The sequence below is a fragment of the Meleagris gallopavo genome, chromosome 2, assembly GCF_905368555.1.
Source record: "Meleagris gallopavo chromosome 2, MGAL_WU_HG_1.1, whole genome shotgun sequence".
Classification (NCBI taxonomy): Eukaryota; Metazoa; Chordata; class Aves; order Galliformes; family Phasianidae; genus Meleagris; species Meleagris gallopavo.
In genome coordinates this window covers 21,603,926-21,628,187 of record NC_139405.1, presented here as the reverse complement: position 1 = coordinate 21,628,187, position 24,262 = coordinate 21,603,926, and the positions used below count along the sequence as shown (strand labels likewise).

General features: G+C 45.3%; 1 protein-coding gene across 8 annotated transcripts in view; it reads right to left on the bottom strand.

Moving 5' to 3' along the window:
* The window catches only part of RD3 (RD3 regulator of GUCY2D), a 48,822-nt gene that overhangs the window by 11,812 nt on the left and 12,748 nt on the right, over positions 1-24,262 (bottom strand). For 4 of the 8 annotated variants that reach the window (XR_002111756.3, XM_019612685.3, XM_003203866.5 and 1 more), the window contains exons 1-2: positions 21,045-21,187; positions 17,058-17,180 (exon numbers count right to left, since the gene is read on the bottom strand). The exons of 1 other annotated variant lie outside the window; for it this stretch is intronic. Coding sequence is in view for 4 of the 7 variants with exons in the window: in XM_019612685.3 (XP_019468230.2) it covers positions 17,058-17,180; positions 21,045-21,058 (137 nt within the window). In the remaining 3 variants the exon portion in view is untranslated. Of the gene's footprint in view, positions 1-7,915; positions 8,098-8,409; positions 8,559-17,057; positions 17,181-21,044; positions 21,188-24,262 lie in introns of those variants that run through there. 3 more of the 8 variants (XM_085219305.1, XM_085219304.1, XM_085219306.1) reach the window with 3 other exon arrangements.

Here is a 24,262-nt window from a genome sequence, read left to right as displayed (position 1 = left end):
CCTTTAGCAGCCAGCTTGGGTAGAGATGCACTGAACCGCCAGTCACCACATAACTAAAATTACAGGCACGATTTCTGCATCTGAAATCAAGTTATGGAATATCTTGCTCCCACTGAGATAGGCAGGGGAAGAATTCTCCTGTCCACAGAAGAACAGGGACTAGGCCTTGCCTCTATAAACCCTCATGGGAGAGCAGGACCCTACATACAAAAACTCAACGCAAGGAGTCAGGTGTGTGTAGGCATTGTGGGAGCCACACGCTAGCCAACAGGGGATCCTCAGCGGGAGCAGAGAAAAGGTAACACAGGCAGACAGCAGAAGTGATACAGTTCATCTGTACTTCTTGCTGGCAAAAGCAACAGTTGCATTCATCACAAGGCCAGACAGAGCTTTAAATGTTATTTAGGAAGGAGTCACTGTATGCAATGGGAGAGGCTATACCATCATCTCCGAGCAGAAGTCCAACTACCAGTTACACCAGAATAGCGCACCTTAGGCACACACCACCAGTAGCAAAGAAGCTGAGGTTGGGCTGAGAGCAAAGTGGCAGCATATCAAGGTTTAAACCGGTATTACTTCTAAGTGAGAGGTTTCTGCTGCTGGGGAGTTACACAGCGCTTAGAATGCAAAACAAGCTGCACTAATCAGCTCAGTGAAAGATGGAATTAACTCCCTTTTGTGTAGTCACTTTCTGAGGATAATGCATGGAATGAAGTTATTAACAATTGTATTTGTATTTAAACAAAATGGAGTTCAAAGCAGTCACCAGAGACCTGAACAGGAGTAAAACAGCATCTGTTTCTTCTCACAGCATACTTGCCTTGCTGCTCCCTTCTACTAGCCTACAAGGGGGAGGAGTGGCACAAATCATGCTTGCAGCTGGATTACCGAAAGGCCCTCCTGGCTGCAACTCAATCAGGACAGAGTGTCAGCTGTTAACATAAGAGTCTGATTCTGCAGGGCCTGAGAAAATTTCTGATAAGAGAAACAGACATGAAGACAGACATAAAAGAGAAAAATAAGCTTTTAAGCTGCCACACCGGGGCTTTCAGTCAGTGCAAATCACCAGAAGCTTGTGACTACCCTGCATTCTCATTACAACTGAGACACAAGTTCTCAGACTTCCTAGAAGAGCAATGCTCAACAGGATTCTGCCTTCAGTGCCAAAAAGCCATCATCTTCTGCACTGGATGTGAAGGCCGCTTGAGCTGCTTCCACAGCTTTATTGCTTGCTATGATGTAGCCTTGTTCTCTTTCAAGAATGTGCATAGGTCACACCATTAAAGAACAAGGCTCCAAAAACCTGGACAGTGTGTACTGTGTCCTGAGTTTGAAGTGATCTCAGAGACTGATGCGTAGGGTTCATTAAAATCACAAAATGCAACAAAGGACAAGTTTCTCTAGTCCAGTATCTTTCCTCTCACTGCCTGCTGCAGGCTTCTTCAGAAAGAAGACATATAAGGGCTAAAAGCCTCCACAGGGCACAGATCTGTCTACCTAGATGTGTAAGGCTGCACATATTCCTCTGAGACTGTGTAAACATGAGTGTCTGTACTAATTTGCAATGCTTACACATGAGAGATCACTATAGTGACTGTTTTTCACTCTGGAGTAGCAGCTGTGATTATCTTCACGATACCACTCCTAGTTGGCACTTGCTGGAAGTGCTCCTGCTCCTATCTAATTTCTGTGCCCTAGAGGAGGAGCAAGAGGTCCCTTCCTTTGCTTTCTGCACCAGTGACTCCAGCCAGCAATCTGCTCCTGCTCTCACATCAGCACTGCTGCTGCTTACTTGCCCAAGACACATGAGTGAACTCAGTCTGGAACTGGTGCGCTGACAGTTTCAGCTTCATAATCTCATCACCCTAACACGTACCTGGATCTTGCTATGTGGTCACCTCTATTCACCAGTACAAATTATTAAGGGTGAAGATCCTTAAAGCCTTTTCATTGGTTTTATCATCCCCTACGTCACAAAAGTGTGCTCTCTGCTAGCAAAAGAGAGCAGCAGAACAGACTACAAGTTGTTATAACAGATTGTAAAATCTCAGGTTTGTTTTTCAGCTTGTGTGACAACTGCCATTTATCATCAGCTTTTACAGGTATCTAACCACTTAACATACCATTATTATTTTCTCTTGCACATGCACTTGATGAGAGAAAGCCTACACCATTGGTTCTATGTTACCTGGCTTTCACATGGTGCTGGAGCATTCTTACTGCCTTTATCTCTGTTTCACCTCATAGGTCTCCCTCAAACAAAGTAGCCATGCTTGAGACCTGTTTTGCCTTGCCTAGTATTGTAGAGGGCAATCAGTTAGAAAAGTAGCTTGCATATTTTATCTGAGTAAAGCCTGCTGAACCCTACCTTTGCAGTATCCCATAGCTTTCATAAAGCACTGATCACAGACAGATTTGCTTTTGAAAAAGAACAGAAGTGGTACAGAAGCACGGATACTATTTGTAAGCCAGAGAGAAGAAGTGACACTGTCACCCTCACTCTGACCTCTGACAAACTGTTGAAAGTCCCACAACCCAGCTATCTCCATCTCTTACACCACAAGGGCAGCATTTGGTCAGCAATCACCCCAAGGCTGTGAGCACTCCAGTATGTAAGAACCAACCTTCCAGTAAGGTGCCATCTGGAATACCTCTCCAGGCAATGACCTGCAGTCTCAGCCTTCCTCACATCTTCGGAGGGATGCAAGAACGTGCTTTCCCTCTGCTCTGGCAGTGGACCGAGACAGTGTTGGCTCTGACCATGTGTCAAGCAGCTCTGGTCTGAATGGGTCTTACATTCATCTCTCACATGTTATTTGAAAAATTTACTTACACATAAGATCAATATAAAGTAAGGAAAGCATCTCACCGTTAACTGAAATGGCCAGTTCTCCAACAAAGGAAAATCGTTTGCAAGCATTTTGTACACAGTGGCAGCTTGTGCTGGCTGTTCCTAAAGAGGCCTTGTTTGTCTGAGATTGTTTCCTTCCCCATCTCTCATCCATCACCTCCTCCTTTTGAGAGTTGGAAACTGGCCATCTCTATTTAGCAGGCTTGACAAGCCTCCACACTTTCCACTACTGGTCTTTACAGCCTGCAGCAGGCAGCATGGGCTCCCTTAATTGTAGCTGCTGTTTTCAATTTAAAGTTCACATGCAGGCTAATCATTAAATGACTCAATATGGCTTTCCCATTAGAAAGACTTAAAAGACCATTGGCAGGATGTAGAAAACTAGAGCATGGCAAAAGTTTCAGCCTGTCCTTACTGGGAAAAAGGACAAGTTTACACTTTGCAAGCGTTCATGTTAGAATTATTAAAAGAAAGAAAGGGGAACTGCTCCATCTAAATACAGAACTTCCTGCTGCACAGTCAGTTTTCTGCTTCCTTCTAAAAGGCTGTCCTGGAACCTGATGAACTACTCAGGTGTTATTCAAGCAGAATTTCAGGGTAGTTTATAAAAGCTCCACTCCAAAAGCAGTTACATGTATCTAAGCTTTTGCTTCACTGACTCCACTGCAAACCAAACCTTCCCTCATGCTGTCAATTACAATTCAGCCCAATCAACTCACAGGATTTTAAGCATAAGTTCTCCGTAAGTTACACCAAAGTCTGGAATACTTCCCTTTCTTTAACAAAGCCTCTGATGGTTTTCTTCAATGTTTAGCGATGGTTAGTAAGTACTTCTGAGACTTCTTTTAGGTAAACCTTTGAAACTTTCTGGGGCTTTCTTTGAAGAAGTTCTCTACCTCCCCAAATCTCATTTTTGTTCTCCACATAGGCAGCAATTCCTGCATACCTCTCCTTTTACAGTTTACAGTTCTCCCCATCTCTCTACCTTATCCCATATTTCCCCATGCAATTTTCTCTTCTTGCTACAGAGAACATATCAAAGAATCAGCAGAAGTATTGAAGTCCTCATTCTTTCTTTGGTTTCTCACCTCCCTATAACAGGATTTCAGATTCTCCTAGCTCTTTTAGCGTGAAAGAGAATATGTTTGATCTCTGGCTACTCTTTTGCCAGATGGAGGCTGTTAATATAACCTGGCAGCTATCAGCCTTCTTCAGGCTCTTGCAGGTGAGATCACCACCTGCTAAGACCTGTTACACCAGGCTGCTTTCTGGTAAGCCATGAGTCAATCAGCAGGACCTGTTTGCCTTGTAGGAAATTTTTTTTATTCAGAAGTGTATTTCACTTTCATTGAATCTTCTCTTGGTTCTCAGCTTCCAAACCCCTCTCAGACAGGAAAGCAAAAGGAACTTTGCTTTCTATACAGGTATGTTTACAGTTTGATAACTCTCCTTTTCAGCCTGTCAGTGCAGGAGTACTACCAAGAACACCTAGTGACTCCCAGTAATCATGGGGGTATGACAGCTGTGTCAGAGCAGAGGGAGAAAACATGAGGGGCTGGATGAGCAGGAGCCTAATCCACAGTTGAATGACGTCAATGGAAATGTTGTCACTCAGCTGGCTATAGATAGTCCCAGGAAATCCGCTGTCACCCAGGCAAAGTATACTGACAGACTGGGCTTAGGAGCTGGGAAATGCCTTCCCCCCATCCCATGGGTGGTGGCTCCTTGCTGCAGGAGTCAGAGAACAGAGACAGGATTTGTTCATGCAAGATACCAACTCAGTCTTGCTCTACACGTTCCAGATCAGACAGGAACAAGCATGAAAAATGATCTCTAAAAGAAGAGTGACAAGCTCCATCTCCAAACTGTGTTCATAATCATACTTCTTAAGAGAAATGCAGCCACAGGGAAAACAGGAGATGTGACACTGTTGAGCATATTACAATAATTAGTTTTCATTTGCTTCTTTGGTAAAGATTTAATTACGTTATCCAGAGAAGTCAGAAGCTCAGTGTGCTCTGGATGACTGTCTCTCTCAACTGCTACACCCAGGCAGGATCTACGGTCATGGCTATACAGCTACTGGTACCTGCAGGAGATACCATTAGCAGGCTGAGTGCTATAGATGAACTCCACACTATTTCTCCTGTGAAAATGACAATTCAATTTTGCTCTAAACAAAGAATCTCAGCAAGTTCTAATTAAGAAACTGCTGCCAACACTTTCCCAGTTTTATTAATATAGCCATAACTTTGACAAGAAACCCCACCCTCTCTTCTCCATCACTTTTATGGAGAGTTACTTATCAGTATTCTCTACACATAGGGACTTCACTTTAGCAAGGCCCAAAGAACTACTTCCTATCTGGCTGAATCTCTCTTATTGTTTAGTGACAAGGGAGGGTATGTGTTTACAGCTACTTGTTGTGCGATTGGAATCTCAGTGGAAATTATTATAAGCTGAGACTGAGAACCCACATCTATCTGCCAAAGTTGCTATGAGGCAATTAATGCTGAAAAAGCAGTACGTAGAGCTTTTCAATCAAGAAACTTATCAGCAATGCAAATATCATGATCGTAATGCAATATCATTCCTCATTCTGACCTGCAGAATAAAGAGAATGAACTCTTGGGGACACCTGGGGGCTCGCATACAGATCACGGCAAGAGAACGTGTGCTTTGCTTTATGAGCACACCTGCCCTAAATTTTGACAGACACGAGATATTCGTAGACAAAGAATTTTCACAGTGGTTAAAATATTCCCAAAGACGTGTCCCTGTTTCGAGTGGCAGGGCATTCTGAATAACTGGATCAAGTCAAGACTTGAAATTAAAGAATATTTCTTATTAAACCTTCGTGGCTGCAGGTGTTTAAGGACAAGAAGAGTGTCACAGCAGTGTGACAGTGAGCTGACTGGAGCAGGGTACTCTGGCACCCAGCAGGCACTTCTGCAATGCCCAGTGATGCCTGTGAGCCTAATCTGCCTGCTGCAGGCTGGCAGTTCTGCTGCTGCCCTAGTCTGCTTCTGAATGACAAGCACTCCTCAAAGTATGCAAAAAACATGCTGCCATTCTGCATGCAGGCTAAATTCTGTATGAGAAGAAAGCTTGATTGGCCTTCTGAAAACACTCCAATAGTTATGGTACACATGGTTATGTTGCATTATCTAGAGTTAGTAGCTTTCAAAAGGAAAAAAAACCAACACCTTTTTTAAATGAAATTCATTACAATTGAGAGCACATTAAAAACACTGCTTTCACCTGCCCTGCATGTAGTTTTTAATCCATTTTTAAAGCTTTGGTCTTCTAGAAAGCAAGTATCTGGTGCATTTTATGTCTGCACCTTGATAGCAAGAGGTGTGAAGAAATAAGAATACAGCATCAACTGGGCTCCAAGCTCAGGTATGAATAAGAAAGGTGTTTTTCAATCACTAGTGAAAACATGCACAGAAATGGTAGCTGATCTAACCTTGTACAGCTTTATAATCTTTGGTAAAGCTGAACTAATGTAAAACAGATTTACTTCCCTGAAATAAAAGAGCTGTGTTCATTAACTTCAGATGAAAATCCAGTCTAAAGATCTTAAAGAAAAAGCAAAGGAACAGCCCCATAGCCTAAAGCTCCACTAATGGCAGAGACTCTACAGAAGATAATCTTCCTGTTATCTGCAGGAGAAAAAGGGTGGGTGTAACTCAAATCTGCTTACAAAGCATAGTAGCATTTTACAGTTTGACTTCTTATCAGAGCAAATGAGTCCCATCTGCTATAAACCAGGGCTATGTTCATGCCAAATTCCCACTCATGCTTTAAACAATGCTTTCTAATACTAATCACAATAACACTGCCACTTACAACTTATCCCAAACTGTTACTTAAACCTAGGAACTTAAAACACACACTGATTTGCTCTGTTTGCCCAACCTGTTATTAGAACTCCCATATTTTTTTCTGAGATACAGCTATCCTGCTGTGATAGATCAAACACTCCTTCAATTCCGTATCTTACTTTGATCTCTGTAGAGTACAAAGTCAGGTTTCCAGTGAAAGCAGAGGTACATGAAGTACTCTTCATGAGGCATGTAAGTGAGAGTTCAGAAAGTAAAGCAGGCACATAGCTTTCCTGTCATTAATATTACATCAACCACAAAATGCTGTAATAAAGCAGCAACAGGCATCAGACGCACTGTTCTGACACCAGAAGTTTTCAAAATTACAACTCCGAGATCCTCAGAACGTCATTCTCTATTCTACTTTTACTGTAACTAAACAACGTTATTTAACAAGGGGGAATGGTTTTAAGCTAAAGGAGGAGAGATTTAGATTAGATGATGGGGAAATTTTTCACAGGGAGAGTGGTGAGGCACTGGCAAAGCTGCCCGGACAAGTTGTGGAGGTCCTGGTCCTAAAGGTGTTCAGGGCCAGTTGAATGGGGCCCTGAGCAGCCTGAGCTGGTCCTTGTTCTAGTTGTTGGCAACCCATCCTGCAGGGCTTAGAACATGATGATCCTTGAGGTCTTTTCCAATCCAAACCATTCCGTGATTCTAAACAGACAGTTGTGTCACAAGCTGTGGAGTTCTCAAGCATTATTCACTGCAGACACACATAGCTATAGAATTACACAAAAGGAGAGCTCGAAGCTCAGACCCAAAAGCATATTGTACTTGTTGGCACATCCACTGAGTGCTTTTCTTTTAATTCATATATTGTGCCACAGACCGGACTAAGCGCTGTGAAAACAGGTGGGCAAGATGCATGTTCTCCATTCAGACAGCACACTGTGAAAGCAAGAGTAACTCACTGCATCATAAGGTCAGAGCACCTTTTTAGAGACACTGTAACGTTCTTATTCAGTACCGAGCCTGGGTTACAGCATCCATCAGAAAGAATATCTAAAGGACAGCCTCTTAGTCTCACTCTGCCTCAGCGCACCACATTCAACCTACAGGGGAGTTCTCCCTGGTCAGAGGAACGCGAAAACCTGCGTCCAAGTTCGGTCCTTGCGATAGAGATCACTTAAAACACACACACAAGATCAAAAACGCAAACGATGAACTCTAAGCTTACAGTCCGAAAACTTCAGCCTTTCTCCAGAAGTCACCAGCAGCACAGGTCTGTGTCGGCTGACGGCAAGTCCGGGCCCGGCTCACCTTCGGCTCCGCCAATCGTGCGAACGGACGAACGGACCCACGGCGGAGCCCAGAGGACGGTGCGGCACGTAGCGAGGCCCTCCGCTCTGGCACGGCAAACTTAACACCGGGTGCGGATTAGCCGCGTGACGACGGCCGGCGGCTGTGCTCGCTCGCAGCGCTGCTCCGGGGCCGCGTCCTCCCGAGGGACGCGCTCCTTGCCGCCCGGCCGGCGCCTCTCGGCTGTTCGAAAGCCCCTCCGGCTCCTCGCAACTTTCTACCGCGCAGCCGAGCCCGCGCTTCGAAGAACCGAGGAAGAAAGCCGGCGCGAGGCACGCCGTTCCCACTTTCCCAACTCGCCGCAAGCGGCTCGCGCCCCGCATCGCCTCACGGCCGCCCGCGGCTCCGCCAGCCCGCCCGCCGCCTCCTTACCGCGCCCGTCCTCCGCCGAAGTCGCACGGAACCCCGCTAGCCGCCCGCAGCCGGCGCCTCGAGGCGGGCGGAGACGCGCCCGCCGGCGGCCGCCGTTGCCATAGCGACTGCGCTAAGCGGCCCGGCCCTGAGGCGGCGCGCTGCGGCCCCGGGGCGGTAGGGAGTCTGGAGGGACCCGCGTGTCTGCTTAAACGTGTGTGAGAAACAACGGCGCTCGAATCTCGGCACTCGTGGCCAGGGCGCTCGGCTGTAGCTACAGCGGTCACGGGGCAGTCCGAGCCGTGGAGGGACCGAGCAGGACGAGGGGCCGGGAGCCGGGCTGGGAGACGTGGGGAAACGGAATCGAAGCGGAGGGAAGGGGGAAACCCCGGTTCCGAACAGACCAGCTGAACAGTTACGGGTTAAGAGATGTCCGCCGCAGTCCGAATTAAAATGGATGAGGAGGGTTTTTCGTGTCCGGTTTATTATTAGATCTAATAACACAACCAGATTAACGGAGATTAGAAGTGTTTTCTGCTCTAATTATTTGTGGAGGATTATGTGTCTGTCCCCAGCTCCAACTGCAGCCAGCAGCTGCCCAGCAGGCAGAGATGTATGACACCCTCTGTATGCTCCAGGATCATTGAGTTTTAATTAAAGTCATCTTACGCGGCTCCAGAGCTTCCTACTCTCATCCATTAAAACCTAGGTCAAAAGTCACCATCTCCAATTAATTCAGAACAAAGGCCATCTTTGCAATACTCAGGCTCCTGGTAAGTTTTCAACTCAGTGAATTTCTGGGGAATTCCTGTCACAAATCGCATACACAGGTGGTTGGGAAGTACACTCAGGAGCATTTCTTTGGAGGAAGAGAGCACTCATCTCCTCTCTCTCTTATATAGCAGTTAAAAGCAAGAACTCCTGCACTGCTGCACCGATATGACATGAGCTGACCGGTCATCAGTCAAACCATCAGTTGCTTAGCAATTCTCTGCTAATAAAGATGGAGTAGAGCTGTATTCAGCACTGTTTTCCACGACACATTGTGACAATGAAATTTTACCATACGGCAATTTGTAGTACAGTCCATTTGGCATTGCTGCTTCTTGCCATTGCTCAGTGCCCCGACTCACCTGAGCACATCACTGGCACTGCAGCTTCAGCCCCTGTGATGCTAAATGCAGAACCTTCATGTTTCAGTGTCAAAGTCACAGATCTCTGGCTCTGGCACTCAAGATGGACTTCTCCGATCAGCAGCAATTAGAATGTCACTATCTTTTGCATAGGTTTGACCATGAGCAAATAATCTCACTTAATCACTGTCAGAGAGCAAGTATAATGTGTTACTGGCCCTGTTGGCTTTTGGCTAGGGTAATTGAAGTGTGTCATTGAATATAATGGGGCTCACAGAGGGAACATTGCCTTTCCCAAAGGCTTAAAATGTTCCTTAGAAAAGTGCCACTTACAGAGCTATTTGTCATATTTCTGTCATAGTTATTTTCCCTCAGCAAGGCAGCTTTTCATTCACTGGGAAGATCTTCTTCCTGCTGTTTACTTCAAATCCAGCCAGCCCACCCACACGCAAATGCACTATGAGCAAAAAAGAAAAAGTCCATTCAGCCATCAGCAGCAGTCCCCAGCCTTTTTGGCACCGAGGCTCATTTGAGAAAAGTTGGCGAGGCTGCCGTGCTTCTTCCAGCACGTCCCTCTTTCTGTGCCCCCCCACTGTAGGGCTGCCCTCTCTTCCTTCTGCGTTGCATTACTGGCTGTGGGCATGAGGCCATGAACACCAAGGCTGAATGGCTTGGGTCAGATACCTCATCTGCTGATGGCAGGGGCAGAAAGCAACCCAAATAATGGTAACTGGGTGAGTAGAGGAAGGTGCTCAGATATGATGTTTCAGTGCACAGCTGGAGGAAGAAGAGAGCACACCGGTGTTTCTCATGACAATCTGTTAGATAGGTCTATTGCAGCAAGAGCTGTACTTCACAAGGGACTGCATCACTTGAAGACCTTTGTCTTCAGATAATCATACCATAATGTTCTTGCAAGGATAGCTCTGTGTGAGCAGCCTTTCTCCTGTCAGCTCAGGTGAGCTCCTGTGACAAGCTTGGCATTGTGTCTGAGGAGGCTCTGATGACGTTTTTTTGCTTCCCCTCCCTCTTTCAGGAGAAAATGACTAAAATCTAGAGATCCTGAAGCCACAGAAAACAGAAACATGGGCTGCTGCAGTGCCAGGAATGGTAAGATATCATTTACAGTGTGTATTAGAATATAGGAAGAAATTTAAGGGAAGAAAATGTAGGCAGAAGCTGTGAATTCACATCAAAGATGTACATCCTGGGCAAATATGTATTGTAGACAGCGAGCCCTGAACCAAAACATTTCAAAGGCAAAGCAATAAAAAAATCTCTGCTTTGTGGAGTGAGGGAGGTGGAGGGAATTACCTGCTGGTAGCACGGCACCCCTCACCTCAATGGGAGCAGGTGGTAAAAGCCTACAAATCCTTCATTGCTGCATCCATTGTCCACTCGCTGCAGCAGCACTGTCTGCTTGTTGCTACTGACAGAATGTAGTTGTGAAGAGAGGCTGGATGCACTCTGAGCCTCCTGTGCTTCCAAGCACCCTGAACACTTGGAGGACTCAGGCCCTTGACAATACGCACACCTGGGGACAGCAGCACAGTAGCCTTCCAGCCGCAACATAACTCCTTCTCTCTTGGACATCACATAAGCATGCACCCTAAGTAGCTGGTGGAACCACCAATGGTTGTACTCTGCATTGCAGCTCAGCAGCACCAGACAATCTGATAAGGAGTTTTTAAATGTTATCTCCTTCTTGCCTTTCTGTTCACCTTTACAAAGAGTGTTTGACTGCAGTGCGGTGGGCTGCTTAATTGCTGATTATCTTAACCGAGCAACTTAACTGAGCAAATATTAGTTCCATGTTTTTAGCACAATGAGTGAAAATGATGAAGTGTCATGAAATATTCAGCTGAAAAACAGATGTAGAAAGGCAAGCTGAGCAGCAAAAATTACAACACAGATGGTCACAGTAAATTAATTGAAGGCTCTAGGCTGCAGGGTGGGAGATGCAAAGAAAAAAAAAAAGCTATGGAACCTAATAGTAGACAGATGTCAAAAATATCTGTGATTATGAGCTTAATTGCATTCTGTCTGATTGCTTGGTTCCTAATGTAAACTATTAACATATAATAATCTCCAAAGGATATTAAAGTTGACACAGTCCATGACATCATCCTTACCTGCAGTACTAATTTTCTAAGCAGTGATTTTCTTTGTATGAGGAAAATTCCTCCAGTACAAAAGACAGCTGCTTTCACACTGTATTTGCAGGTTTTTTTTCCTTTGTCTTACTCTAACATGCATTATGTCATCTTACACTGTTTCTTGGAGAACAGACAGCAACTGACAAATTTTTCATTAACCCCAGTGGGTTTCAAATTGTTCTCTTCTGGATCTGTTCAATACAAGAGGAATTTTGCTAATAAATTCAACAGGGCCAAGACCTTGCCCATATTCGGTTCTAGAGTCCCACATTCTTATCATAGAATAGAATGGCCTGGAAAGCTACATTTCTTCAAATGAATATCGATACAGTATATAACCTAATTATACCACTGAATTTTTATGGGATGCATTGTGCAAGAAATATCAACTTTAATAGATGCATCTCCTGCGGGAGAGATCAGTGGGAAGGGAGAAGACATGGACCATCAGGGATTTGAGACTGGAGGACACAACAGTAAAAGGTTCTCTGGAGGCAGACAGAAACCCACACCAGCCCCGGCAGGATGACAGCATTGTACCTCCTAGAGAAAGAAGTGGCCACTCTTACGAGCTTCAGAATGTGCCTGTATCCTTATGGGTCTTGCAGGGACCTCATTAAAACATTTGAGAAAAGATGCAGGATATAAAATCTCCTTGTCACTACACGGTAAGATCTTAAAGCCTACGTCATACAGTTTGGAAAGTAGGATCACCACTTTCCAATGCCAACAACCAGTTACTAAAAGTTTCTGAAACGATGGTACTCCAAAGAGGAGCAACCTGTGGGAATTTGTATTAAGCCTGCATTCCCTGGCATATTTGTTATATCCTCAGCCTCACTCCTGGGAAAGCACTGGTGTCAATATGGGTTTCAGCTCAGCATTTGTGCTGCCTTTTGTGCTGCTCCGTCAACCTGCCAGGCTATTGTATGCTGGCCATGAGCACCAGATGCCTTTGGGCACAGCTGGAAACAAAAGCTGGTGTACTGCAATGCCCACGCTGGCTCAGCCCCAGGTTCCCTGCTCCCCCATATTTTCTCTGATTTCATCTGGAGACAGAGGGGTTTGCTGCTGCAGAAGCTGCAGGAGCTGCTCCAGCTCAGCTGGGCTGGGAAAAGCAGGGCATGGTCACAACGATTTACCCACTGCCGCACACCAGGTTTTTGACAGATAAACCAAATGTGTCGTATCTGCTTCCTCCTGACTACATATTTAAACCCTGGGAAGCTTGAGAATTGCCGGGACAAAGGGAAATCTCAGTGGCTCCCAGCAAGCCTCGTCAGGGCAGGGTAGGAATGGTAAACACCAGTGAAAATTTGTTTTTTCAGATCATGTCAAACTTGATATTTTCAAAATGGGAATTCTTGAGGCTAAATCTTAAGATAAATGTCCCGATCATAATTCCTTCAGTCAAACCTCTGTTTTATAAAGGAAATGTAGCATTAGCCACCCACAGACCTGTATTTCTTTCTGCGTGGGAGGTCAACATTTGAAACTCTAATCTCACAGATGCTGAGATTTATTCTAAATCTAGAGCCTGTGATTTCTTTATTTCTCTCTCTCTTTTTTTTTTTTTTTTCCCTCCCATTTAAATGCAGCTGAACAATTGCTCTTTCCTTGCGGCCAGCTTCAGGCCACCCATCCATCCATTACCCAGCGTTATGCTACCAGCAACAAATGACTGTACAGGCAGCAGGGAAGCTTCACTAGGGAAGGTGTTAAACGCAGCGATTTAGCAACAACACATGGTTTTGGTCTCTTAAGTAGACAGTGATCTATGGAAGCACATGCATCTATTAAATTCACAACACGTAGGCATTCAGCTCAGTCTGGAGCCTCTGTGAGTTGCAGTATATGATTGCAGCATGGTTCTGTGCACCAGTGGAAGGCAAAACTTCATACCTGTGTTGTGAAGGAGCAAATGCAAGAGCATGCACTGAAGCTGGTGGGCAGCAGCTAGTAAGATAAATTTGGAATAAATCAGGCTCAGCCTAGATGAGATCTTCTAGTTTGATGCTTATCTGCCATCCCACCCTTCTGTGTGACAGAAATGCTTTAGAGCCTGCCAATATCTGTTCTACGTCCTGACTCAAAATATTAATTATTTGACAAGCTAGTGCCCATTTTCATATCGTTGCAGCTATCAGTTGTCTGTTGTGATCCTAAATGGTTAAGCAAGCTGTATGCCAGGAGGAATAATCTGCTGTAATACGCCGTGGTCTGATGCACGCACCTAGATTGGAGTGTTACTTAAGCTTTAATCCCGAGAAATCAGTGATTACCCACAGGAGACAAATGGAGGGCTGTTTATAGTATAGTTGCTAGACAACAGCGCGCTGCTTAAAGTCTATTTGTTCAAAGATTAACCACATTTCAGAGGCTAACAACTTTTCCCAATCTGCTTATGGAAAAAGAAGTTTAAAACATTTATATTTTCAAAAAAGAAGGAAGTATTTCAATTGTTGCTTGCCCTTTACATTAACACAAAGAAACAGTGAGTGCGCTGCTGAATGGAGAGGAAAGGGATATTCAGGCTCAGTCTGCACAGAAGAAATGAAGGGGAAGCATGACTGGGACTAAGCACAGATCTCTGCCTCCCACCCCTCCACACACACAGTGTCTGCACATCCTCAGCACTTCCACAGCAGCAGCTTTAAAGCCTTTTGTTCACAGGCTCCCTCAGAGTAATGAGTACAACCTAAAATAGTGAAAAATGACCAAAAGTATACCATTAAATCCATTGGAACAGGCTACCTGTGGTGGTAGTGGAGTCACCATATCTGGAAGTGTTCAAGAAAAGGGCAAATGTGGCACTGAGGGACATGGTTTAGTGGCAGTGGAGGTGATGGGTTGATGGTTGGGCTAGATGATCTTAGTGGTCTTTCCAAACTTAATGTCTCTGATTCTGTGATTTCTCTTTCCCCTCCTTTTCCCCTCTTGTGAGCTTTACAGCAACTACCCTTTTGGCAAAAGGAGATATGAAACCAGTGCAAAGCTGGGCTGGATTTATCAAGATCTATTTGGAAATGCTCAAACACACACTAATGTCTAACTTTACTGATATTTCCCTATTTACTGCAGTGTCGTTACAGTTTTGCCTCCTTCTATGCTTTTTCATTGTCCCTTTGACCACATCACATTTTTCTTTGTACACAATACGGAAAATGAAGCAAAAGAGGAATAGGGTGGACTTGAGAGGGCTCTGCATCACAGACACAACAGAGGCTCAGAAAAGCAAGGTTTTGTTCCTGATTTGGCCTTCAAATCCCTTTTTCATTTTTTAGAAGCAAGTACGTGCATTATGTAGACTTTACAATATATGGCCCCTGTGTTGCTTGGCAACTTTCTGAAATGATATCGGTTTTAGCAGAGAAGGATCTACTCAAAGTGTACATGAGTGCTGCAAAGTCCAATCCTCTTACATTATTTCCTCAAGGCCAGGTCAGTGCTACTTTTTCTTTTCTTAACATATGTTCACAAGAATGCCACTTTCTCTTTCCTTTTTGCAGAGTCCACACAGGACTTTACAAGCATGTGGTTGCTGAGATGATCTCTTATGACCTGTTCTTCCACATGGAGATGTTCAGCAGCTTTATATAATGATCGCACAATTTGTGCAAAGCAAAAAACTTCTCCCTCCAGGCCTTATTCTCACTGCCTATGGACACCAGGAAATTATTTCTGCAGTGAAAATATATTCCGTCAAACAAGGATTTAAGGATAAGGTTGCATCCAAACGAAGGCAGGAACAGTTCCAGGCCAGCCAGGAGGTACCAGTGAAGAAGTGACCAGAAAGGCCACCTCACCCATCACCATGGCTGGGCAATATGAAGCATGAAAGCCATTCATCTAATCTGTTCTTAAATCACCACTGTCAAGGGTCCTGCAGCCTCTTCTGGCTACTAGCTGTGCTTCACAAGTTCCACAACAACAGCATGTTTCCTTAGATGTAGCATAAGTTCTGCTTCACATAAATTAACATGTTTTGTCTCCATCTTAAACCAAGTCAACAGGGAGAACACCTGCCACAGTATCATTCAATTTATTTGTATTTATCTTATGACCTGCTGTGACCCCGGAGTCTTATTTTGCAATACTTCCACCACATATATTGTTGTACGTTCCCGAATACATCATTTTGCTTTCATCACTATTGAATTTCATTCTGGGCTGTTTCCCCCATTAGTTCAAAGCATTTCTTCTTCAGGCCTTCATTTCAAGTGCTCTCAATCCTTCCTGACAAGAAAGTAATTGCAAAATGATATAAATATATTCAGTCCCAATGGACACTAATAAAAATATCCAGCAGAGCCAGGCTCTCCCTCTGAGACTGTATTGGAATTACACTGAGATAGGGGAACCATAGAGAGCTCTAAGTGTCTTTTCAACCAGCCCTTCTTTGTTATGGTACTACCTCTATATCAGTGTCCCTGATGCACCATTAACTTTCATGTAGTTGCAAAGAAGTCCATGTAACCAACAGAAGGATTTGGCCCGCACTAAGATTTGCTGTTCTGGTCTACACTGTTTTTGACAGCCATCAAGATGAAGACAATCTATTCTTAGTTTGAGGAACAGCATTAGTGCTCAGAGTTGCAAGAAAAGCAGATAAACGTGTCTCCAGAGCATTGCTTTTTTGTGAGATGAAGGCAGTGAGGGCCAACCCCAACTCCCAGATCAGTTACTTGGACATATATACACTATGCCTCCAAGGCACACAATATATTTTCTCTGAAGATGAAGCTTGTTTGAATATTCAGAGGTGTATTAGATCCTGGATTATTTGTAGGAACTTGAAGGAAAAAATGGGAAACAATGCTGACCTCAGTGAAGATTTCCTCCCCATATACAGACCAAGCAAATCACAGCTACTGTACTAGAAAATGTGGTCTCAGGAAAAAAAATCATTCAATGTGGGCTTTGACTTCACAAGGTGCTGAGCTCACTGTGCACCTTACCTACAAGGAAATCCAGAACTTGAAGGATCTCAATATCTTTGACCCCACTGTGAAAAATACGTTTCATGGGTGGGTTCATTTGTTGAGATAAGGGGGCTGGAGGTGCTGAAAACCTGAGGACTGAGTGATAAGTCACTCTGAGAGAAAGAGCAGAGGCAGTCTGGAGAGAAAATGCAGAAGCAAGACGTTCTTTTCATATGCTAAAGCTGTCCACCCCCTTATATCAAGAAAAGACAAGCCATTCCCTTGTGCAAGTTAGCAAAAAAAAAAAAAAAAAAAAAAAAAGACAGTCTCTATCCCACTGTACTCAGCCTCTCCAGTCTTACAGAGAAAAAAGAGGTTTGAAATGCAGCAGTAGGTACATCCCAGTGCAGTATCTAAGGGGCCAAGCTTTGCATCTGCTGTTTCCACGAAGGACACACCTTGTTTGTAGTCTGCAGCAATAGGCCATCAGCAGAGTGTGGGGACTGAGCCATGCTCCAGGCTGGGATCCATGATAAAAGCAGGAACTCATCATCCTGGGCCCGATCCTACTGAGCAAAGCCCTGAGGGAAGGAAAGGTTTTAAAATGATATTCCTCCTTTCCTTTATGATATTACTGTGGCATGGTTGTCTGCTCACTGCTTGCCTACCAAGAAGAGACTTTCATTTCAGAGCAGACTCTGCAAGAATACTCTTGTTTCTCTAAGACTCTTCTTTTTCCCAATTCTCCTAAATAATATATACTATAATAGTCAATGCTGGCTTTTTTTTTTTTTTTTTTTTTTTTTTTTAATGCAGACCTCAAGTGCTAGCAAAAGATGAAACAGAAACCTCAATGACCAAGCTACAGTCTTGAAGAGGAATGGCTAGATGCTGCTGCCTCAGAGGACCACTGCTTTAGCAGCAGGTTGCACAGCTAGAGGAATATCCAGAAAATTACTGACAAAAAGCAAAATGTAAAAGAAATGAGCTGTTCCTCTTTCGGCTGCTTATTGCTAACACAAATTGCAGAAGATCCAACTGCCATCTTAGCTTTTCATCATGCTGCTGTTAGATCACAAATCATCTTGATGGTAGTGTCCAAAGAGCTGACATGAACTCTAAGAAATGGGCTGTACTTTGGCAGGAGCAGACTGATTCCTCAGATTTTGGAGCCCAGCAGCTGGCAATCTACATCCTTGAAAAGTGGTCCATCTTCCTCACTGCCCCTCAACATGCTCACTGTACAGCTTGTGAGATTGGACTTCCTCCTTTGGCTGGGGATGTAAGCACTTATCCTTGTACCCAACCTCCCACCAGGTCCCTGAACTGGAGAAATGAAACTTTGCAATGCTTATGAACTGTCACAAAGCAGCAGTCTTTGTGCCTTGTATAGAAATACCAACCCCAATGTCTTCGATGTCTTTATAGAACAGTGCAATCAAGGGGTTGCTCTGCCTTCTTCCATCATGGCCTTTCACAGATTGAGACTCATGAAAGACCTTCCATTCTTCTGGGTCAGACCACAGGAATGTTGGGCTCTGAACTGAGTTAGGACAGATGGCCACAGTTCCTGCTCAGAGTTCAGCCCAAACATCCTTATAGAAACCATGGTGTGAAGAAATTTTGGGGCTGGATTGTGGTGCTGACATGGACTCTCCACCTCAAGAATTCAATGGGCTCTCTATAGCTGTGAAGCTGCCCCACTTCACGAAGGGCCACATTACCCTTCACATAAACAGGTGGAGAAATGGTCTTCTTCATGTTTTGTTGCTGATCTAGTGATCTAGGAACAGCTGGGCTAAAATAAACAGTGCATCTGTAATTATTACTGAATGAAATACAGCATGTGTACATGTGAGAGACTGAGTCACTCTAGTAGATCTGGTGCCTTAGTATCTCACTCATTTGTTTTACCTTCCAGTGAGGTACGTTTCCTATGACTGCAACTTTTATCCTGAAAGATACAATATTCAGCTTAAAGTGAATCATCTCCACGGGTGTATTGAGTCCACTCTCTTCACACCACCATAGGATCAAACCTTTGAGTATATCATAGCAAACTCTGGTTTGGGATGTCTTCCCCATATCTTTACTTTCATGCCAGCCCTGCTTGGAGCAAATCATCTGTGTCTGTTGTACACCCAGGCTTTAAGAGTGGAAGTTCAGATTTTAACCCAGCTCAGGCACGGGAGACAGAGGCCTAACTGGAAATTTCAACTTGCCTCATTTTACTGCAAATATTTACGCAGCAGCACATTCCTGATGCTTTGGGGGATAATGATAGAAGATTAGATCTATTATCATCTCTGCAAAGAGTGGCTTGCCGTGATTCATGAAATTCAGCTCTGCCAGACTGAACCTGGTCCTGTACCAGTACATCAAATGCAAAGAAGCTGAAAAGGAGAAATGCTGTTGTGTTTTCATTGATGTAGCTAGGGGAGGATTAGCTCTGCAACGTCTGAGCATTCCAGAAACTGCAGAATAATTCATTAACTCTACTGAAAGGTTTTGCTATGGATTTGAAAAGTGCCCCAAAGGGTGGCCAAAAATATCACATTGACTCTGGGGCACATCCACTCCTAGGCACTGAGTGGATGTGGTTTGTGTGCCATCATAAGAAAGCAGGCAGGTGAATGTAGAGGAAGTGACGTGGGCATCACAGACATGGAAAGAGACATGGAAACAGGTGATGGTGGAGGGAACACTGGCACAATAAGCAGCTTCCTTCCTGCCAGCTGGGCAATACCCATGGACAGCATGGCACTTTAGAAAGTAGCAGGGCCAGTTTTCAAAAACTGCTGAGGCAGTAGAATGAGGGAACAAAAAAGGAAGAAACACTGAGTTGTGTAAGCTGAAGTGTTTGCTGAGCTTGTACAACAGAACTTCTGCTTGTTTGTTTTTTTCCTCTTGCGCATACCAGAGTCTGACAAACAAAAATACAAATGTGTTATGATATCACCTGTAATGACAGCATAACACCAGTGAGAAATGCTGCTTTCAGCAGAAACACTGTTCATGCCTTACAGGAGTTCTCAGCATCTTGATCCAGATGTCTGGGGCAGATTTACCTGTGTATTTACTCCTCGTGGTGTTTCCTGACTACTGAAGCTATTATTTAGATCCATGGGTAGCTTATTCATTCTTTACAGAGGTGTGTCCTGAAGACCTGCCTTCTTCCCAGTGGCAGAGCAGGTAGCATATGGAGAGCCTCCCGCCTGCCACCTGCTCCAACTTGGCCAGAGGGACAGCTGCACAGGCAGTGGTCATTCGATTTCCAGTGACACTTAGTCCTTGAGGTCTGGTAAGTCTCAGTCACGATGTGCACAACCACCCAGGAAGAGAGGGATTAAGACCATCTGTCTAATGGCACAGGCTCCTAAAGGGCGATTATGCACTGCAAGGGCAGGTAGGTCTGCCAAGGTTAGCACAATCCTAACAATTTATGGCAGCCAAGGATCCAGACACTTCCCTAAGCTGGCACATAATGAATTACGGATATAATGCTGTGGCCTTCTGCTGGGCTGAGGGCACCATCACTCCTTCCACAGCTGAACGTGGCGTGACTGCTAGGTTAATATTTTGGTAGAGGTCAGCCAGCAACACGCAAAGGGAGGGATGGTCAGCCTGTGCTCATCACACACATCAAAACTCCACTTTGGCTTCAGGCTGGGGAATAAGACCTCATGTCACTGGATAAACTGTGCTTGAGGCACTATGGGAGTCAGGAGTTGTGCTGCAGGAACTGAATGGCAGTAAGGCACAGAGGCAGGGAGTTAGTATTTCATATCAGCAAAAAAAAGAAAAAAAGAAACAGAAACAGCAAAGACAGAGTGTAATCACTGCAGATATCACTGTATGGCTGTGAAGCACCTGGCTTTAGGAGCATCTGAGAGCAACAGAAATAGCAGGAAGCTGTGAACCCTCATTGTTCTCTATTACCAGATCTCGCTCCTGCCTGCCCTGCTGTGCAGAAAGCTGCAGGCACACACCTGGGGCTTTAAACATATATTTAGCAGCTGTCTTGAAGAGGACAGAATATAAGGGCCACAGACAGCTGGATTTAATAAGTGTGCAAATAGGAAACTTAGAAGAAAGAAGCTACTGACTACATTGTATAAAGAACTCAACAAGAAGATGGACCAATGCCTTTCAAATTCAATAATATTGCTCCTCCTTTTTTAACAGCAGGTTTTAGATTAGGGATCCACCCCTGCCTTGCCCAGGTCACTGTGTGCTCACAGTACCCCAGCACTGGCGCACTAGGACACAGTGGGGCACAGCAACTTGCAAGCCACAGGACTATGAATTCCACCTCCTACAAGGTCAAGCTGCCAAAAACAAAAAACAAACAAAACAAACAAACAAACAAAAAAATCCCTCTATTTATTTCTGACGGTGTGTCAAAACTGTTTCACCTACTTTAGGAAAACGTCAGCACCACTCACCGTAGCAAAGCCATGCGGAGCTCTTTGTGGCATTGGTAATGCTGCTTTCCCTGAGCCAAGAAACTGCTTGTCACTGGAGTGTGACTGCAAACACAGGCTGTTTGATGTGCGGGGGGTGTCACTGCCCACCCACAGGCTGCTGTGGGGCTGGGTGGGGTGTCCCAGGCTGGCAGCTCCCAGCCCAGCCCCATTGCCTTGTTTCCTTCCTCTGACTCCAGCAGGAGTTTTAAGGCTCAGTGAGAAAGAGCTATGAACTAGAAAACATATGAATATTTTCAAGGAGTGGGGGTATTTTGGGCATCAGTGTCTTTTACCTGCAGCCGCTGCTGTCTCTGGAAAGAAAGGAGCTAAGGAGCTTTCAAAGCAGAGAGGGAGTTTGGGATCGGTGTGGGCTGGTGCCTGAAAGCAGGGGTGGGCTGCTGGCACACTGACGTCTCTGCCAGAGAGCAGCCTGGAGGGGCCCAGAAGTGAGCAATCAGAGGTGACAAAAAGAGAACAGCCCTAAACTGAGGTGATCTCTACCCACTGGCTGCACACATGGCTGCACTGCCAGCGGTGGCCACTGCTGCAGGTCCTTGCACCCACCCACCACAAAGTTACGTTACTGGAAAGTAAAAGCTTTGCAGAAGGGGAGCTCGCATCCCATGTGAGTGACAGCAAAATGACAGGCTAATTTTACGCTTCATTTTTAGCAACATTATTCTGAAGTGTAGGCTGATAGTTAACTGATTTAACCAGGCTTTTTCTTCAGGTAAGAAGGTAGAACAAAGAGGGAATTTTTTTTTTTTTAAATCTGTCACTACAGTTAAGAAGCAAAATTCATCTCTTTCAATAGATTCCATAACCTTCTAATTGTCAGTGAGTGTGGTTCTAAGAATAGCTCTGCTTAAAAACAACATATAGCACAACAAAAGCACACTTAGTGAGATTCCTGTGGTACCAAGCTTTTGGCTTTTAAATTCCGTGCAAGTTCAGCCTCCCTCAAGCCAGGCTGAGCACACCGGTGTACACTATAGTGCAGAAACCAAGGTGAGGAAAGGACAGCTCTCCCTGGCCAGATGGATCCCCTGCATGGGCAGGAGAGTGCAAGAAGGTGGCACCTGTGCAAGTCATAGAGCTGTTATTGTTATAGCCCTGTATACAAGGTTACATTCACAGCCCATACCTCTCTGTGATTCCCACTTGAACAGGAACCCCCAGCACACCACTGTGCAGATGCAGGCTGGAAAGCCCCTCCTCTCCCCTCCAGCCACCACAGAGGTGTGGAAGACAAGCCTCCAAAATCCCTGAAACCCCTTCTCTGCTGGGAAAGCTCCAGATAGCTGTGCACTGCAGTCATGGTCCTTTCCATTTATCCCTGTGTTATACACCTTCAGGATCTCTCAGCAGAAACACATGCACTCATGGCATGAGCTTGACTTCTGTAATTCCCCTGCTAGGGAGCTGGCACCTCCCTTCACAGCAATGCAAAGTTCCAAAAACCAACCATGTTTATGTGGTTAATCAGTTCTGCTTTCTCTTCAGTTCTGCTTTCTCATCAGTTTTCTCTTCCACGGGTATGCTCTCTCTCCTTAACACAGACTGGTGTTTGCCTCAGCTGCTCTGGGGTCTGGTGGAAGCTCACAGCTGTGCTCCATAGCACTTCTGGATGGAAGCCCCACTTCCATTGCCCTGTGTGCCCAGACAGGCAGCTGGCAGTGAGCAGGGAGTCCCCCCACGCTGATCCCCGGCCATCCTGCCTGCTGCCTCATGCAGCAATCTCCTCCTGGCACAGCATGTCCTCACCCCCCTGGGCTGCTTAACCTCACTGCGCCTCGTCTGGTGCTGGCAGCAGCATTACATAAATTACTTACTGCTAATGATGTCTCCTAAGTAAGGGAATGGGATAACATCACCCCCACAGCGTCCCAGATGCTCAGAGTGGAAGGGAATGAGTGACTGGGTGTCTGTGGGGCATGTGGGGTTGAGCTGTGGCCGCAGGGCAAAGCCTAGTCCTCTCAAGAGCAGAGATGAAACCAGGGGACAGACTGGGTGGGAAGGGTCCGTGCTGTCAGCCCGGTGGGGCCAGGCTGCTCTGGGCACTGTGCAGCTGGGTCCTGGGTGCTCCTGAGAATGGAGGCTGCACAGCACGTTTGGGTGACTTGCTCACCTATCTTTACAGGGAAAAGTGTTTCCTTGCATCCAGACTGACTTCTTTGTACAACACAAGGCAAATCTGCCAACTACAAAGCTGGTTTAAAATATCTTTGTACACAAAAATATCAGCCGAGGCATACACATCAATCCACATCTCTACCCACATCTCTGTTCATTGCAGCCCAAGTTTTCTCTAGCTTTAATAAGCTTGTTATACAATATTTGTTGTACACAGCATCATTTAATTTACCTGTGGCAGTGTAGGAATTTGTTTCTCTCTCTTCAGGCAAGCAGGAACATACACATGAATGCAGTTAAAATGACTGAGTGGCTTGTGTTTTGCCCAGGTGCTGCACCACCAACTTCCTGCTACAGAAACCCTGCTGGTGAGGTTGTCATCTGTGTCAGAAGCCATTCAAACTCAGGGCCAGTTGCTGGCCCCAACACAGGTCAGCTGTGCTCTGGGGGCAGGCACGCTCAACTCCCCCAAACCACTTTTCAGTGGGACTCTGCACCAGCACCCAATTCTGTGCCTCCCAAATCCATCCATTCCCCTCCCCTGCACATAAAATGAGCTTTCAGAGTTGTCAGATTTAAAATAAAATTAAATGTGGGATATTTTCTTTTTGGATTTTCAGCTTTTTGGGTGCGTTCCAGTTATGTTGGGAGGCTTCTTTCTAGAAAGATGAGTGATGAAATGTATTTTTAAACCAAAAGGCAAGGCTGTGACAGAATTCTGTAATTCCAGCAGTGGCACAGGCGGTAACAACATGTTACGAGATCTTTCACAGAAACAGCGAGAGCAACCCACAGAATCACAGAGTGGCCAGGGTTGGAAGGGACCTCAAGGATCATGAATCTTCAACCCCCCTGCCACATGCAGGGCCACCAACCTCCACATTCAATACTAGACCAGGTTGCTCAGGGCCCCATCCAATCTGGCCTTGAACACCTCCAGGGACGGGGCATCCACAGCCTCTCTGGGCAGCCTGTTCCAGCACCTCACCACTCTCTCTGTGAAGAACTTCCCCCTGACATCCAATCTAAATCTCCCCTCCCTCAACTTAAAACCATTTCCCCTT